The following is a 16082-nucleotide window of genomic DNA, read 5'->3' as shown; positions in this document are numbered from 1 at the left end:
TTATTATTTTAGTAGTTAATCCCGGTGTCTATTTTAACCATCCTGGTTCTCTAATAGTAATGATCATAACATAACCAGTGTCTAGTGCACTCCTGTCATGATACACAAAACACACGAAAACAGACAGACGGGCCCAGCAATCTGGAAGGAAGTAATGTTTGTGGGTGTTCACTGCTTATATTGCCACTTCCTGAAGAGAAAATAGAATACATTTAGAAAAAAAAAAATTGCAAACTTTTGCAGATTGTTAAAAGAATTAATGTTGGTGAATCAAAACACAGTAATTATGGTATATTCAAAATACATGCGTGTTCTGCAGATATTAACTAGGGAATGGCTCCCCTTATCTCAGCACTCACACACACACACACTCAAACAAATACTAAAACGGACAATCTGGTCCTTACACGTAGCTAGGTGTTTAGGGTGGAAGGGAGTGAGGGGAAGAGAGAACAATAAGAAAAAACCTTCAACTTGACTAACAATAGAAAGGGGTTCGGCCTCCTTCTTTCAACTAAATGAATACTACTATCATCAAGAGAGAGTGTTTGAGGGTACAAACTAGGTGTGTAAGGGTGGTGCTCCCTAAGTCGCAGGCCAGCGTGATCTGCAGGGAACCCATCAGGTCCCTGCCTAATAGGTTGATGGGGAATAGGGGGTGTATAGGAACGAATGAGATCCTATCTGTTCCAGTATGTACAAGTCAAGTGGGGTTCTGAACGGCTGTTCCATGGGTTACCCTATTGTAAGGCAAACTCGGGCTCGCCTGGTGGGGGCAGACACTTAAGGGGATTCTGGGGCAGGGTGTGGGGAAAGCAGTAGTAGTACACTTCTTGGAAAGCAGGGAGTCGCCTAGTTGGGACTTATAATAGTCCTCTTCTTGTGGTACAGGGGGAGATGTTGAGATAGAACTGGGAATAGTTCTCTTATCAACCAGTGGTGGGAGGTGTTGAGAGGGGGTGGGCTTGGCTACAGAGACTATGAAGAACTCCAATTATGGTGGTGGGGGACCGCAAATGCATCGAATGGGAGGACTACACATATGGGGGACGGGGACTACAAATATGGAAGAACTGCAAATAAGGCAGACGGGGACCGCAAATATATCGAATGGGAGGACTACAAATACGGGGGGAAAATCTCGGGGCCTGACAACTATACGGAGTCCCTGTCCGTGGTTCTGAAGCAACCGTCCACTCTCAGAAGAACACGCTGTCTATCGCTACCTCTAACAGACTAGAAGGGGGGAAATGGTCCCTCTCGCTCGTCCTACCTTTTAGCTCTCCTTGTCTATCTCTCTCGCTCTCTCTCTCACACAACCACTCTCACCAAAACACACGTTGACACATACACGCTGACACGCACGTACACACTGACGCACACAGCTTCTCTCACTCTCTTGCACAAACACACACACACACACACAAACGCATGTTGACACATACACGCTGACACGCACGTTCACACTAACGCACACAGCTTCTCTCACTCGCACAAACGCACACACAAGCGCACGTTGAGACATACACGCACGTTCACGCACTTTCACACTGACGCACACACAGCTTCTCTAACTTGCACAAAGGCACACACAAGCACACGTTGAGACATACACACTGAAACGCACGTTCACAATGACGCACACAGCTTCTCTCGTACACACAACGATACACAAACATTAATATGAGCAGATCATAAAGTCAGACGCCCACACTCCACTGGCAGCCAGGAGACTTGCTCCTCTATCTGCTAAAGTGCACCTCTCACACACACACATACACAGCCTCTCATACACACGCACCCTGTCGCTCTGATTCTCTCTCTCTATTACTCACACGTACACACACTGCACTGCTATTTGAATCAGGTTCAGGAATATCATGTAATTATATTGTTGTATTAAACATGAACATTTACTATTTTCTCATTGTGTTTAAGTACAAAATAAATCAACAATAATACATTTCAGATGACCCACTCGCACACACACACACACACACCCACACTCATACAAACACACAGACCCACACTGTCTGCTAAGAGATGTGCGGCCAGCTGCCACACCTCAATATCTAGAGGCCAGTCCCTTCTGTGAAGGTGGGGGCGAGAGGTCTCTTTCTATCCCTGTCTACGTCGGTCACTGTATTTGTCCGTCCGCTACCGCAAATACCCTCGTCTCTTCCTGCCTATTCCACGTCGCGCGGGCTCACCTCGTTCGTGTTTTTATTATGATTCTTATTAATAAAATATTATTATTATTATTATTATTATCTATTTATTTATTTTGATTATTATTACCTTTTAGTATTTTAGGTCTCCTTATACAGACCTTTTAGTGTTAGTGATAATGTTAGTATTTGTTCTCTAGGTCTCCTTATAAGGACCTTTTAGATCTCCTTATACGGATCTTTTAGAGTTACTTTTAATGTTAGTATTTGTTCTCTAGGTCTCCTTATAAGGACCTTTTAGAACTCCTTATAAGGATCTTTTAGAGTTACTTTTAATGTTAGTATTTGTTCTCTAGGTCTCCTTATAAGGACCTTTTAGATCTCCTTATAAGGATCTTTTGGAGTTACTTTTAATGTTAGTATTTGTTCTCTAGGTCTCCTTATAAGGACCCTTTAGATCTCCTTATAAGGATCTTTTAGAGTTACTTTTAATGTTAGTATTTTAGACCTTAAGGGCCGCTACGCTCTTTACCTGGTCAAGGGAGTTTCCCGCCTCCCAAGACGAGTCGATCTGTTACGCTTTTCTGGTAGGGTGGGGCTTTGGCAGGTTAACACTACGTTGCAGTTAGATTTCTCCCTGTGGGATGTCCCGTAGCAGACCGTTCTTAGAGTCTCACCTCCTAATGTGGTTCCTATATAATTATGCAGAGTTTGGCTTTATCAACAGGTTCTGCCTACCTTTTGTTTGGGCCCGAGGTGAGACTACAGGAATCGGTCCGGCGCTCCGTGCTCCTGGGGTGTCCTCCTCTACGTCCTCAGTGGTTTTCCCAGTCACGGTCCAAATCTTAAAGTATCACGTTGGGGTCACCATTTTGTTGGGAAAAATAGTCTGCCTAGTTACTTGAACAGATAAACTGAGACGGAGAGGAGATAAAATTGTCGGCACGAGGGCCTCGGATTTATTTAGTAAGGTGAAAAAGGTTATACTGAGCTATAGAGCGTAAGAGATCGATCGAGCGAAAATGTCTAAGTCCCTAACAGCGCTGAGGTCGTCAGGAGCTTCGCCTCCGTAGAGGCTCTGCTTCGAATGAGCGTAATGTCCTTCAGAGTGTATCAGTCTTATGTGTTTTCTTCTAGCGAATTGTGTGTTGCGAGTTGTGTGTGTCAAGGCTTGTGTGGGGGTTTCTCGAGAACACCTGCCTGGCCTTGAGCACCCCGGGCTGTGGCCGAGTGTTATCAGCAGATAGATTTGAATGAGTGTGTGCATTGTGTGAGCATCTGAAGGCCGCTAACGTTGGGACATGTCTTCACCATGGGCCTTAACGTGTGCCTATATCTGTACTGTATATGTGGTATGTTTGTTAGGTTATTTTGGCCATCACTAACAACGCCCATGGGTCAGAGGCAGCCGACTGACGCACCCTCAGCATGCATTACTGTACTCTAAGGACATCCAATCTGGCACAGCTGCAAGTTATTGTAAAGTGACAGAACCATTTCTCAAAACAGCTATGTGGGTAGACCTATCAAGACCGATTTGTTGTTTTCCTCATTGAGCCTGTGGCTCTATGTGTGCGCTTCCATTGCGGCCATTACTCCAAAAAGCTGGATGAAAGTGTATGTGAAGCCATGGCTTCACATACACTTTCATCCAGCTAATTCATCCACTGTCAAAAGCTAATTAGTGAGTTAATTTGCGTAATGATCTTGGGGTTCGCTTGGTAAACTCAACACAACATGCGGTCAAAATTGCTTTGATTTGGCTAGGTGATTTCCAGAAAGGATAAATCGTACAAATGGCGTCTTCTTTGTGTGTGTGTGTGTGTGTGTGTGTGTGTGTGTGTGTGTGTGTGTGTGTGTGTGTGTGTGTGTGTGTGTGTGTGTGTGTGTGTGTGTGTGTGTGTGTGTGTGTGTGTGTCTCTATTTCTCTTTTCTTGCTCTCCTATGTTTCCACTCGCAACTCCAAAGTGTGAATAATTGGTTGTGACCAAACAACAACATTATTTCCGTAGGCTTAATCACCACATTGGGAAATTAGGCGAGTTTGTTTTGCAACATTGTGACACGACCCACTGTAGGACAATTTTGAACAATACTGTCACAAATTAATAAACAGAAGCTTTTCTCAAAGCAGAACAGGTAATGCTTCACTGTTGTATTGTATCCAAAAGAAATGGAGGCTTCAATAAGGCATTACGAAAATATAATATTGTAACTACATTTATTGGATGGCTTATTCCTTACAATAATAAGGTTACGTTTTTTTTTGGTTCTTGTTATGCTTAGTTTCCTGTCTTTTGTATATTTTCTGCTAGCTGGATGTGCTAGAGACACAAAACTTGGCAGGCATGTATTTATATCAATAATTACTACTTAGTTTTAGTAAGTCTTATTTTGAACATTTTCTTTAAAACCCAGTTGGGAATGGACTATAGCCTGAAACAGTAAAGTGGCTTCAAGACCACCATGTGGACCCTGGCAAGATACAAAACTTTAAATATGAATTGCCGTTGACTCAACCTTTGCTGCACTACTTGTCTTCTAAAGGAGTACATAATGTGATAAGATGCCCCTCATGGCCGACAAATTGACCGGCCTACCAGGCCTAGTTTTGCGTTGTTAAGTATGTGTTTGTTTATAAGGTATTCTAATGCTACATAGGTCATATACAGATGGTTGCATGTCACACGATGCTTGCTTGCTTAATTTTGTATTTTCTATATTTACCCCTTGTTATTTCTACCTGTCATTCTGTGACGGGTCCTCTCAGGGATCAATAAAGTCCCTTTATTTTCTTTCAGGTGAAGATGGAAGAGAAGAGGATCACGCAGTGACACAGGGCCATGGTGCAGAGTATGAATGAACGAATGAATGAATAATCTTAATTGTCATTGTACAAAACAACAAAATTGTATTGGAGCAGTCCTCCAGCTACACATTTATATAAATATAAAATATAAATATATAATATAAAACAACAATATCCACAATATAAAAACAAAATGTTTTCAAAAGGTTAAATTCCTTGAGTGTCGGTAGTGCAATGTGTGTATGAGATGGGGACGATCAGTGTGGGAGAGGGTAGAGTTCAGTAGTGTCACAGCTCTTTGGTAGAAGCTGTTTTGCAGTCTTGTGTGCCAAGAGACAAGAGAACCAGCTGATAACTGTGATAGATATCAAATTCCATCTCTTCAAAACCAAATGTATCAAAACTGTTACATAATGCCTAACTCTTCATTTCTTGGACCATTAACTGACTAGAGTACTCGGTTATAACCCTAGTATTTATGTCAGGAAACACCTATGAAGTCATTAGAAATTGTTTTAATTCCCATTGCTGCTATTTTTTTTTACTTTGTCATGAAGAACTTTATGTAGGTTCTGTAATATTGATTTAATGCCTTCAGCTTCACCTGATGGACTATAAAATCATCTGCCAAATGACTCAACGTAATGACCTTAGTTCAACCCATCAAACGTTGTCACTAATGAAAAATCCTCTCCCTCCAGTTGGCGGTAGTACGGGGAGGGCATTCCCTGGGCTGGAGGAAGAGGTCTCCTTGCAGATCCCCAGGTTGGCCTGGTCATCTTGGAGCCACGATTGGGAGTAGACGTGCCTTCACCCCAGGTCAGTACTTCAGTAATCAGCTGGCAATAACTGGAGGCAGGGCTGCCATAATGGCTGTCGATCATTGTATTCACAATGATGAGCAGCTTTATAGTCTGAACTGTAGGACTTGCGGTTTGAAATATTTTTGCTTGAAATTGTCAGTACACTTTTCAATAAATATAATCTTACATCTCAACTATCTAACCTTTTACCTTAACTCTTTAACCTTATACTTTACCTTTATACCTTAACCACCTGACCTTAACTCAGTCTCATCTAATACATAAACATCTCTAAAATATTTCACTTAAAATTTAAAAAAAATGAAGCAATACTTTATGCTTCATAAATACACTGGATTATTTTAGTTTATTTGGTCTTTGCTAGAACTCCAGGGAAATTTCATAAAGAAACTACGTTCAGTTGTGACATTTTAAGAAGCCCTAAATAATAGAGCCGAGGTTGTGCAGCGCTATTTAATATGAGTACATGCAATTTTTTGTTAATATGTATTGGATATATAAGAACCTAGCTTGACATCCCAAACCAATTCACCGATGCAAACTAGTATCAAACCTCTTTCGGTTCCGATTTCGAAGGGGTGTTACAAACACACATCAACAAATCGGGAACTCTTGCCAGAACAAACAGAACACGAGCTCGCAGATTCGTTCATTAGTTCCCAGGCTAACAAGAAGCTGAAGTTGAACAAAACTCAACACCATTTGTAGAGTGGTTTGCACTTATCAAGACTATCTCTTTAGTTAGGCGCTTTTGAACACACAACCTCTGATTGGCTAATGTAGTTAGCAGGTCACCTGCTAATTCATTGTCACTGGGCCGGCCCTGCCCAATCTGGTCCCCTAGGTGATATATTTGATGGAGCACCTACCAACGCAGCCCAAGGGCGTACTGTCGGAGCGAGTGTGACATTGTTGAGCACTTCATTGCCTGCATTCCGGTGAATTTCTCACAGAAAACAATTAGTTCCCACGCCATTTCAAAGCCAATTTCACCAGCAATCGGTGTGTTCATACACTCACACATAAACTGCATAGCTTTATGTCTTTGAGATTACTTATGTATATTAGAAACACTAAAACAAAATAAACAGTATTAAAGAAACAAGTGAAAAAAACTAATTTATTCAATATGATTAAGGTATTGCACTAAATACGATATTAACAAAAAATCCAATGCATTTGGCAACCATGTAAATAGGGCCAATTGAATAGGCTAATGTTGTGGACTTTTTTGTAATATTTCGAAATAATATTATTACATAAGTATTAGTAGGTATTAGTATTAGTATTGGTAAAAATTGTATAACATTCACCCATACTATTCCATGGGCCGTGCCTGAACACCCCTGCCCTCCGGTTATTCAAACCTAATTCAACATTTTCACAGAGGTGTCATCGTAGGACGAACACATAACGCTCATTTTGTGTGTGCTATATGCTTTAACAAGGGCACAGGTAGAGGACGTATCTTTGCTATAGTTTAGTCCAGGGGTCAGCAACCTTTTCAACATGCAATGCCAGTTTGACATTTTCTCTTTAATGAGTGTGCCTTAAGCAACAATATATTAAATGTTAAGCTGAATTATGACACAGCAACCAAAAACATTTCCAGAAGCCCTGGAATTGTATTATTTCCATATAGTCCACAATCATGCATCAACATTTAAATTTTTTTTTTTGTTGTTAAATTTGCAACATGGGCTTACAAATTATGACATATGTCCAATCTTAAAACACCACTTTCAGAAACTCATTCAAAAACATATTTGCACTGTGAGAAATGTAAAAAACAGGAATATATGAGAATGTTGGAACCACCCACATCAATATCTTTAAGACTTGTACAGCTTTTCAAAACCATGTGAAGGCGATGCATACAGGCCACTTGCAACAATATTTTAAATATCTTGTCTATTACTCACGACATAGGTTTAAAAACTATTAATTGATCCCATTTCAGAACACTGCTTTCAGTAACGCATTTAAACATATTTGCATTGGGAGGAAACGCCCAAAACAGAATAAAGTGCAAAAAAACTCTAGTAATGATTATGCTGCCGCATTGTGCGTCAAAACTTAATAATAAAATGAAAAATATGATTTTTTTTTGTGTGCCAATGATTATGCTGCCACGTGCATGGTGGCACGCTTGCCTAGGGTTGCCGACCCCTGGTTTAGTCTACTAACCGTGGACTGGTATAAATACAAATGAGCGGACCCTTGTGTTATCAGCAACACTGTGCTTGCCCTAGGATTACACCGCTGTTAAAAGGTTTATAGGGGACCAAGTCTGACAAATGCCTGGGTCCAGAAACTGGGTCAGGGTGTATCCTTTAAAGAGCAGGTTGGCACTGCCAGCTAACTGAAGTAGCTGAGATGTAAGGGGGTGTCTTTTGTTAGAAATGCCATACCATTAGTCGACTGCTTGTTGTAATGGGTGTGAGGTTGGACCCAAGAACAGCACAGACTGAGACCAGCGTTGGAACAGTTCAACAGTTTATTGTCCAAACAAGGGAGGAAATCCAAGTAAACTGGAGACAGACAAGGTGCGAGCAGGCAGAGGGGTCAGGGACAGAAGGCTGTTCAGGTTTCCAGGGTAGGGACAACGAGGACGGGTCAGGGACAAGCAGGGTCGAAACCAAGGACGCAATCCGGGAAATAATACTAGAGAGCTTTGCATGCTGCTAAAGACAATCTGGCAGAGACTGAGTGGAAAGAGTGGGCTTAAATCAGGTGGGGGAACACAGGTGAAGGTGGTTGCACTGATGAGGAGGGAGTGGCAGACAGTTGATCAGGAAAAGTACTGGCAGAGCTGGCAGTAGGATGGAAAGCCAGGAGCGGATCATGACAGTACAGAGCCGGCGGTAGGATGGAAAGCCAGGAGCGAATCATGACAGTACAGAGCCGGCGGTAGGATGGAATGCCAGGAGCGGATCATGACAGCTTGCATGCCTTTGTATGAGACAAACTTTTAGACCGATTATTTAATTTCACCATTCATGTCTTCTCTTCCCTGATTGGTTCAGGGGATCCATCTTGCCTGTCAATCACGTGTGGCACACAGCATCAGTCCATCGCCGCACACTATGGTCTAATTTAGACCATAGTCATTGGCGATCAAGATCAAGGGAATGCTGTGATCATGTTATATATTGTAAATATATGCAATTATATCACACACATTGAACAATGTATGTTAATTATCCAATTATATCACAAAAATATTCTTTTTCAATCTCAATCAAACTAAAAAAATATTTAAACAGTGTGGATCACAATACGAAAAGACATTTAGCCTACCCTAATTACATCTTGACAGATTGTGTTTTGTTAAGGTTTTGGATTGTCACTTCACGTTCCAGTCCAACAAAAAAGCAAACTATGAAATGTATGCCTTTATGCCTCAGAGTAATTTTGAAGCAATGCAATTGGAACATGGGTCTTTATCCACACAAAACGTGTTAATTGTATTCATGTTAGTATTGTCACCGAGAGAACATGAACATTATCACTATTTCACCAAAGGGATCGCAGGAATGCATTGAGGGATCGTTTTGCATTCACATATGTCTGAGGTAATGTTGTATGAGCGTTTTAGAAAATCTTGACGGTGAAAACGACCGTGGTAAATGGACGGAGACGCCATTCAACGGGCCCCGCTTCTCCCGTGTGTCATGCCACAAGTGCGCCACTAGGTGGCAGCCTCAGCCTGCTGATCAGCACGGGTCGACTGGGTGATTGCTGGATTTGCAAGGTATTCCTGAGGCTTAGTGTGATCCCAGGGAAGTCGTCTATATCGTAAAGCAAACACACAGCATATTAGCAGCGGTAAGCCAGGTATGGCTGTTCAAGGTGTCGCCGGGTCTGGGAGGGAAGACTCGGGAAGCTCAGGCCCGTGGAATCCACTCGTACAGATGCTGGTCACTGTTCTGCAAAGCTCCCTAAGCTAGATACACACACGCACACACACACACACGCACACACACACACACACACACACACACACACACACACACACACACACACACACACACACACACACACACACACACACACACACACACACACACACACGTAGGGAAAATAGGCAGGCATAAAGAGGTGTGCAACACGTACTCCTAAGACACATGTGAAAGACAAACGGATATCTCTTAGCCCATCGAACACACGTATAAATACACATGTGTGGGCATAAAGTATAAAGCGTTTTAACCCCGTTTTTTTTGGACCTTGAAAACTGTGCCTCTTTAAAAAAAAAAGAAAGCCTCAACCTCTGTCTGAGAGTGCACACGTGGAAGGAAAATGTGTTTTGTTGCTTAGGAACAGTTTGGCTTCCGTCTCAGCGGGGTGTCTGTTTGTGAACATCATTATGTCCCCCCACCCCTCAACGACGACAACATTTTATCCTCCATTCTGCCAATATTCATCCTCGGCTCGCCTCTCTTGCGTGCTATAGGCCCCAGAGGAACGTTTTCATTGATTAAAAATGAAGAAGGGGGGGGGGGAGGAGTAGTTTCACTTTATTTCATGTAACATGTGTCATGAAATAGTACATTGGTCTGACCCTCCCCGTTCCCCCTTCCTTCTCTCACCCCTCTGGCAGTTGTAGAGGCCTGTGTACATCCAACGCACACTTTTTGTGTTCTGTTTCAAATGCGCAGTTTGAGCCTCCCTTGCATTGCTCCACTCATTGCTACTAATTGAACAATTAGTAGCATCTCTAACGAGAAAACCACCACCGTAAAAACGATCACACTTCAACGATTCGATCCCCCTCTGTTCTCACAGGTTCCCCCTTTGGTTCTTCTGTGTACACAGTTCACACAGCCAGACACACGAGAACACACATGCACTTGAACCTCAACAATCAACTGGCTACGTGCGTACGTGTGTGTCTTACTGCCTGAGGATTGAATGGGAGCCACATACCGCACATCCTCCCTCTCTGCTCATGCTCAGTTGGGGCGGGAACACATACACACACACACACACACACACACACAACCCCACCCTGACATGTTCCCTGTTCCCAAACTTTTATTCTTCTTCTATTTTTTATTTTTCCGCTGCATATATTGTCTCCCAGAATTAGCATGGGCCCATTCAATACTCTGTGTGTGTGTGTGTGTGAGTGTGTGTTGTCTAGGGTGAAACAGATATGTTTCTGTGGGGGGGGGACAGTGTATCTGGTGCCAGCCAGCGTGGTTGGTGCATGGTGATGCACCAGAAGTTGAAGTTGTGTGTGAGTGTGCATACTGTGAGCTTAGATGTGTGGGTGTGGGTGTGTGTGAGTGTGCAGAGAGTGGGGTTTAGGTGTGCATTCGGATGTTTGTGGCAGTGGTGGTGTTGGCAGCTGGGTTTGTGTGTGTGTGTGTGTGTGTGTGTAGGGTTTTGCAGGGGGGCCGCGAGTGCCAAGAGGATGCAGCGTGGGGCGGAGCGGGGCCCGCTGGGGCCGCGGCGGGCTCCTCAGGACAGATCGACGAAGGGATCGTGTTGACAAGGGGGAAGAAAAAAACACGGGAGGGAGGGAGGGGGGACTGATGTGGAGCCGGTCTGGGCCAGGAATTTATCACACCAGAGGGTAGACGTCACCTCCAAGAGCCTCTGCAGCGCTGCATGTGTGTGTGTGAGTCTGTGTGTGTGCGTGGGTGTGTGTGTAAGAGTCTGTGTGTTTGAGTCTGTGTGTGTGTTTGGTTCAGCATCAGCGGCAGGAGCTAGAGAAGGTTGCAAAGTGGGGGTTCTCTTGGTATCTCCCTTTATTCTTCGCCTCCCCTCAGTAGAAGAAGTTGGGCTGCGTGTGCGTGTGTGTGTGTGTGTGTGTGTGTGTGTGCGTGTGTGTGTGTGTGCGTGCGTATGAGATCGGGATGGGTAGAGGGTGGGTTTTCCCGGGGGTGATGGATGGGCGCGCTGAAGGCGGCCCGCGTTGTTGCGTTGTTCATTACTTAAGTACACAACCGTCCCGCCTAATTGCTCAGCCGTAACGTCAGGCCTACAGGATGAATGATGATAACGGCCGGTTCCCCCCCCCCCCCAACCGCTCTATCCTGTACAACTAAACAGCTCAAATTAATTCCGTTTTTTTTTTGTCTGGTAACACACTCCGCCGCAGAGCGTGGAGACTACAACACTAAACTCTCTCTGAACACCTGCTCGACCACACATCGCAAGACCCCGACTTGTTACACAACATCAACAACCACGTGTGGGCGAGCTAATGGCAGCAGTGTGGCTTTAATATGGACACACAGCCACACCACAATAACATGGGGGGTGCCATGCTCCGCATCTTGCTCATTATAAGGAGACCGAACTCTATCAATGCATTCGCATCACACTACAGGTTTCAACATGATGGGAGTTGTGTTTAATGAGAAAGACCATTATGTGCTTATCCTTTTTTAGGCGTCATTTTTATTTTTATCACATTCAAAAATGTATTTTAGAAGTGACATTGTATCACTACAGCTGTCATTAGATATCCTTCATAGATATCAATCATTTGTCCTAAGACCTCCTTGCAGTTTCTGGCCTCAAAATGTGAACACAACCCTCGAAGGAAGCAAAGCTAACTTTTTCACTGCTTTGTTTCTGTGTGTGTGTGTTTGTGTGTGTATGAGCGCATGGTTCGTGCATGTATGTGTGTACGCTGCATCCTTCCGCCTTTGCGCCCCCTGCCCGTCTTAACTATGACAGAGTGGAGTGGGAATTCTCTGGTGGATCCGATCCTACTCCCACTGCCCACGCATCTGCCACTCTCCCTGGCTGAGCCAGCGCCACCGCGGCTTGGCAGTCCGCAGTCGACATTGCTGCTCCTGCCTCAGCTCCTCCAGGGGGGATCCGAGGGGGAAACTTTTTCACATCACGAAAGAGGCCACTGGATTTGACTTTGGACACATTTTTGTCTTAAAGGCCAAAACCGGTCTGGGTGCTTGCTGAGAACCGTACCAGGTCGAGGGCCAGGCTGGGGAGAGGGGGCCAGGTTGGGGTTAGGGTACCAGGTTGAGGGCCAGGCTGGGGTGAGGGGCCAGGCTGGGGTTAGGGTAACAGGTTGAGGGCCAGGTTGGGGTTAGGGTACCAGGTTGAGGGCCAGGCTGGGGTGAGGGGCCAGGTTGAGGGCCAGGTTGGGGTTAGGGTACCAGGTTGAGGGCCAGGCTGGGGTTAGGGTACCAGGTTGAGGGCCAGACTGGGGTGAGGGGCCAGGCTGGGGTTAGGGTACCAGGTTGAGGGCCAGGTTGGGGTTAGGGTACCAGGTTGAGGGCCAGGCTGGGGTGAGGGGCCAGGTTGAGGGCCAGGTTGGGGTTAGGGTACCAGGTTGAGGGCCAGGCTGGGGTGAGGGGCCAGGTTGGGGTTAGGGTACCAGGTTGAGGGCCAGGCTGGGGTGAGGGGCCAGGCTGGGGTTAGGGTACCAGGTTGAGGGCCAGGCTGGGGGGAGGGGGTCAGACTGGGACTTGGGGGTGGAGGAGATCTCCATTTATCTGCCAGACAGATACTGCCCTGGCTGAACAAACCCCCCCTTGGGCTCTGGGCCTAGCCTGGCAGGGCTACGGTAGACTGGGAAGCCAGTCGCCCTGCCCCATCTGGTGGACATCATGAAGGAGGACAAGGAGGTGGGTGGTGGTGGTGGTGGTGGTGGGACTAAGTGGCATTAGGGGACTAGTGGGTGGAAACTATGGTGTTGATGATGATGATGATGATGATGAAGGTGTTGTCAGCATGAAGCTTACCAAGGTGTGGGAAAGGCTACATGGTATTCTGTGGTCTGCATGCCGCACCGTACATACACAGACAAAAACATGCATAAAGGAACGTAAGGAATCATGAATGCCAAGGTGGGAGAGACTAGTGGAAAAATGATCCGTTATCAAACAAAGAATCACATTTTATTTGTATTGGATAAAACAAGGTGAGGACCCAAAATAATACATAATATCATGGATGTCACTGAGTGAGACTTCATCGAATGTTTAACATGAACCAATACTAAACACATTTGGGAAAACACTTCTTACAACTGCGATGTGGTACCCTGCAACAACCTTTCTCGTCAGACTTCAACAGACTAAACAAAAGCTGAACTACAAACTCTGCATCCTCAAGGAGTTTTCATGTGCTAAAGAGAGACCGTAATAGAGATATCCCGGGTTTGAACAAACTCTAAGAGCATATGATGCTGATGCACACTAAAACATGTACACACCCTTGTTGTCTAAGGACCAGTCAATGTCAATGTTGTGTTGGGGAGCTGTGAAACTGTTTTTGAAGGCTATGGCTGACAAGTACAAGTGGATGTTGCGTGTTCTACGTCGTCACCATCGCATGCTACAAAGTTAATACTTTTTTTGAAGGTGGTACTTCATGCAACCTACACACATGACCCCCCCTCCTCCCAGACACCATCTCCTACCGTGGCGAGGTGGTAGAGGAAGAGGGTTAGGGTAGTTCTTAATTCTGAGGTGATTCCCACTCGAAGTGGGCTTGCAAAATTGCTTGACGGTAAAATTGCGCAAGGGGCCCTCAGCAGGGACATTAAGCGAGGAGGAGTGTGTGTGTGTGTGAAGGGGGGCGTAGCTTCATTAGGGAGCTGTGGTCTGTCTTTTATAGCCCGGATTTGGAGTTTTATGGTTATCATTATCTGCAATGGAATTATTATTATTTTCCACATAGACCTGCTCCTCAGCTGCTTAGGGCCGGGGGGGGCACTGGGACCGGGGTGTGTGCCTGTGTGTGGGTCCTTCTGTTTCATCCCCGTCACGATACGACATCCTCAACAGGCCCCTCGGGAGGCTCCCCCGGTGGTGACTCTGCGGTTTCCGTGGCGACTGCGGCTCGGCTGCCATTGGCCAGGCATAGTTCACCAATCTCCGAGCGCAGCCGTTTCTGAGTCTGCACCAGGAACTCGTCCTGAGGATTCAAAAGAAAAACACACGCAAATGAAAACCGGATAATTGAATAATAAAAAACTACACTTTGCTTCATCCCTTCTTAGCAGCATCTCTTCTTCGTTTTGGAACAAAGTTAACTCCCGCCCCTAGTTACCTCACATTAATAATATACGGGAGCACCTCTGTGATGAATTAGATGGAGGGCCTATTTTGAAGTTGTTTATGGAGAGACTTGTGGCGCGTTCGCTGTAGGCCTTGGTAACAAGGTCAGTGTGTTTCTCTCACGGGACATGGATGCAGAATAAGAATATGGAGGAATATCAAGCCCACCTTTTATTGAATCTAATAATTGGCTTATGATTAACTCCAACATCATAACTGTCATTTCCTTATCATTGTCACCTGAAATGTTTCTTAAGAATGTTGAATGTTTTATTTATTATATTTATTTGTGACCCATGTGGATGACATTTAATACAACCTGACATTTAAAGCGAATTATTTCAGAGTAAAGACTTATTTCTTAAAATGGTAGTTCGGAATTTTGGAGATAGGGCCTGATTCCAAAGTTAGCCTTGGAGTTCATTATCATTGGAGACAGTTTTCAACACATTTTCATTCAGTCCTTCTAGTTGCAGAGTTTGCTCGTGCTAGGCTAGCGCACGGCAACGGGCAATACTAGACTGCTAATAAAACCCACTTACCCACTCCACAGTACACCCGAGGCAAATCAACTATAACGCCAGACGGTCGATGTAAATTTCTATGTTGATAGACTAATGTTAGAAATAAAACCAACCTTGCATTGCATTGCATTTTGAGGGACTTGCTGTGTCTCAGCAGCAGTGTTATATTCCTGGTAGTAGACTACGGCAGCGGCGGACTGATACCTAGGTTAAATTCCGCTGCTGCTGAGAAAGTAGTCCCTCAAAATGCGATGATTCATGCGATGCGAGGTTAGATTTATTTCTAACATTATTCTATTTACATCTATAGTCTGGCATTATAATTGATTTACCTCGGGTGTAATGTGGAGTGGGTAAGACTTTTTATTAGCGTTTTATTAGCAGGCTAGTATTGCCCGTTGCCGTGCACTAGCCTAGCACAAGCGTACTCTGCAACTAGATGGACTGAATGAAATGTGTTGAAAACTGTCTCCAATGATAAAGAACACCAAGGCTAACTTTGGAATAAGGCCCTATGTCCCAAATTCCAAACTACCCCTTTAAGTAACCACTATGTGATAAACACACAATTTCTAGTTAGTTTAGGATTTGCACCCAACAAACTTGGGCTTTATATTTTTGGTAATATAATATAAAAAATTAAAAAACAGTTTTAGAAGCTAGAAACGTTTAATAAATCAAACAAAACAGCAACTATTCAGGTCTTAATTAAC

The 16082-nt window shown here is 44.5% G+C and overlaps 1 protein-coding gene across 2 annotated transcripts in view; it reads right to left on the bottom strand.

The window, feature by feature from the left end:
• Window positions 1–13746: 13746 nt before the first annotated feature.
• LOC307087346 (protein phosphatase 1 regulatory subunit 37) overlaps window positions 13747–16082 on the bottom strand; it is a 52022-nt gene continuing 49686 nt past the window's right edge. For both annotated transcript variants that reach the window (XM_079752887.1, XM_079752888.1), the window contains one exon: window positions 13747–14702. In XM_079752887.1, coding sequence (XP_079609013.1) covers window positions 14550–14702 — 153 coding nt within the window. In that variant the 3' untranslated portion in view covers window positions 13747–14549. The remainder of the gene's footprint in view (window positions 14703–16082) is intronic.

This window comes from Pollachius pollachius (genome assembly GCF_949987615.1).
Source record: "Pollachius pollachius genome assembly, chromosome: 15".
Lineage (NCBI taxonomy): Eukaryota > Metazoa > Chordata > Actinopteri > Gadiformes > Gadidae > Pollachius > Pollachius pollachius.
This window is presented reverse-complemented; position numbering and strand designations above follow the sequence as displayed.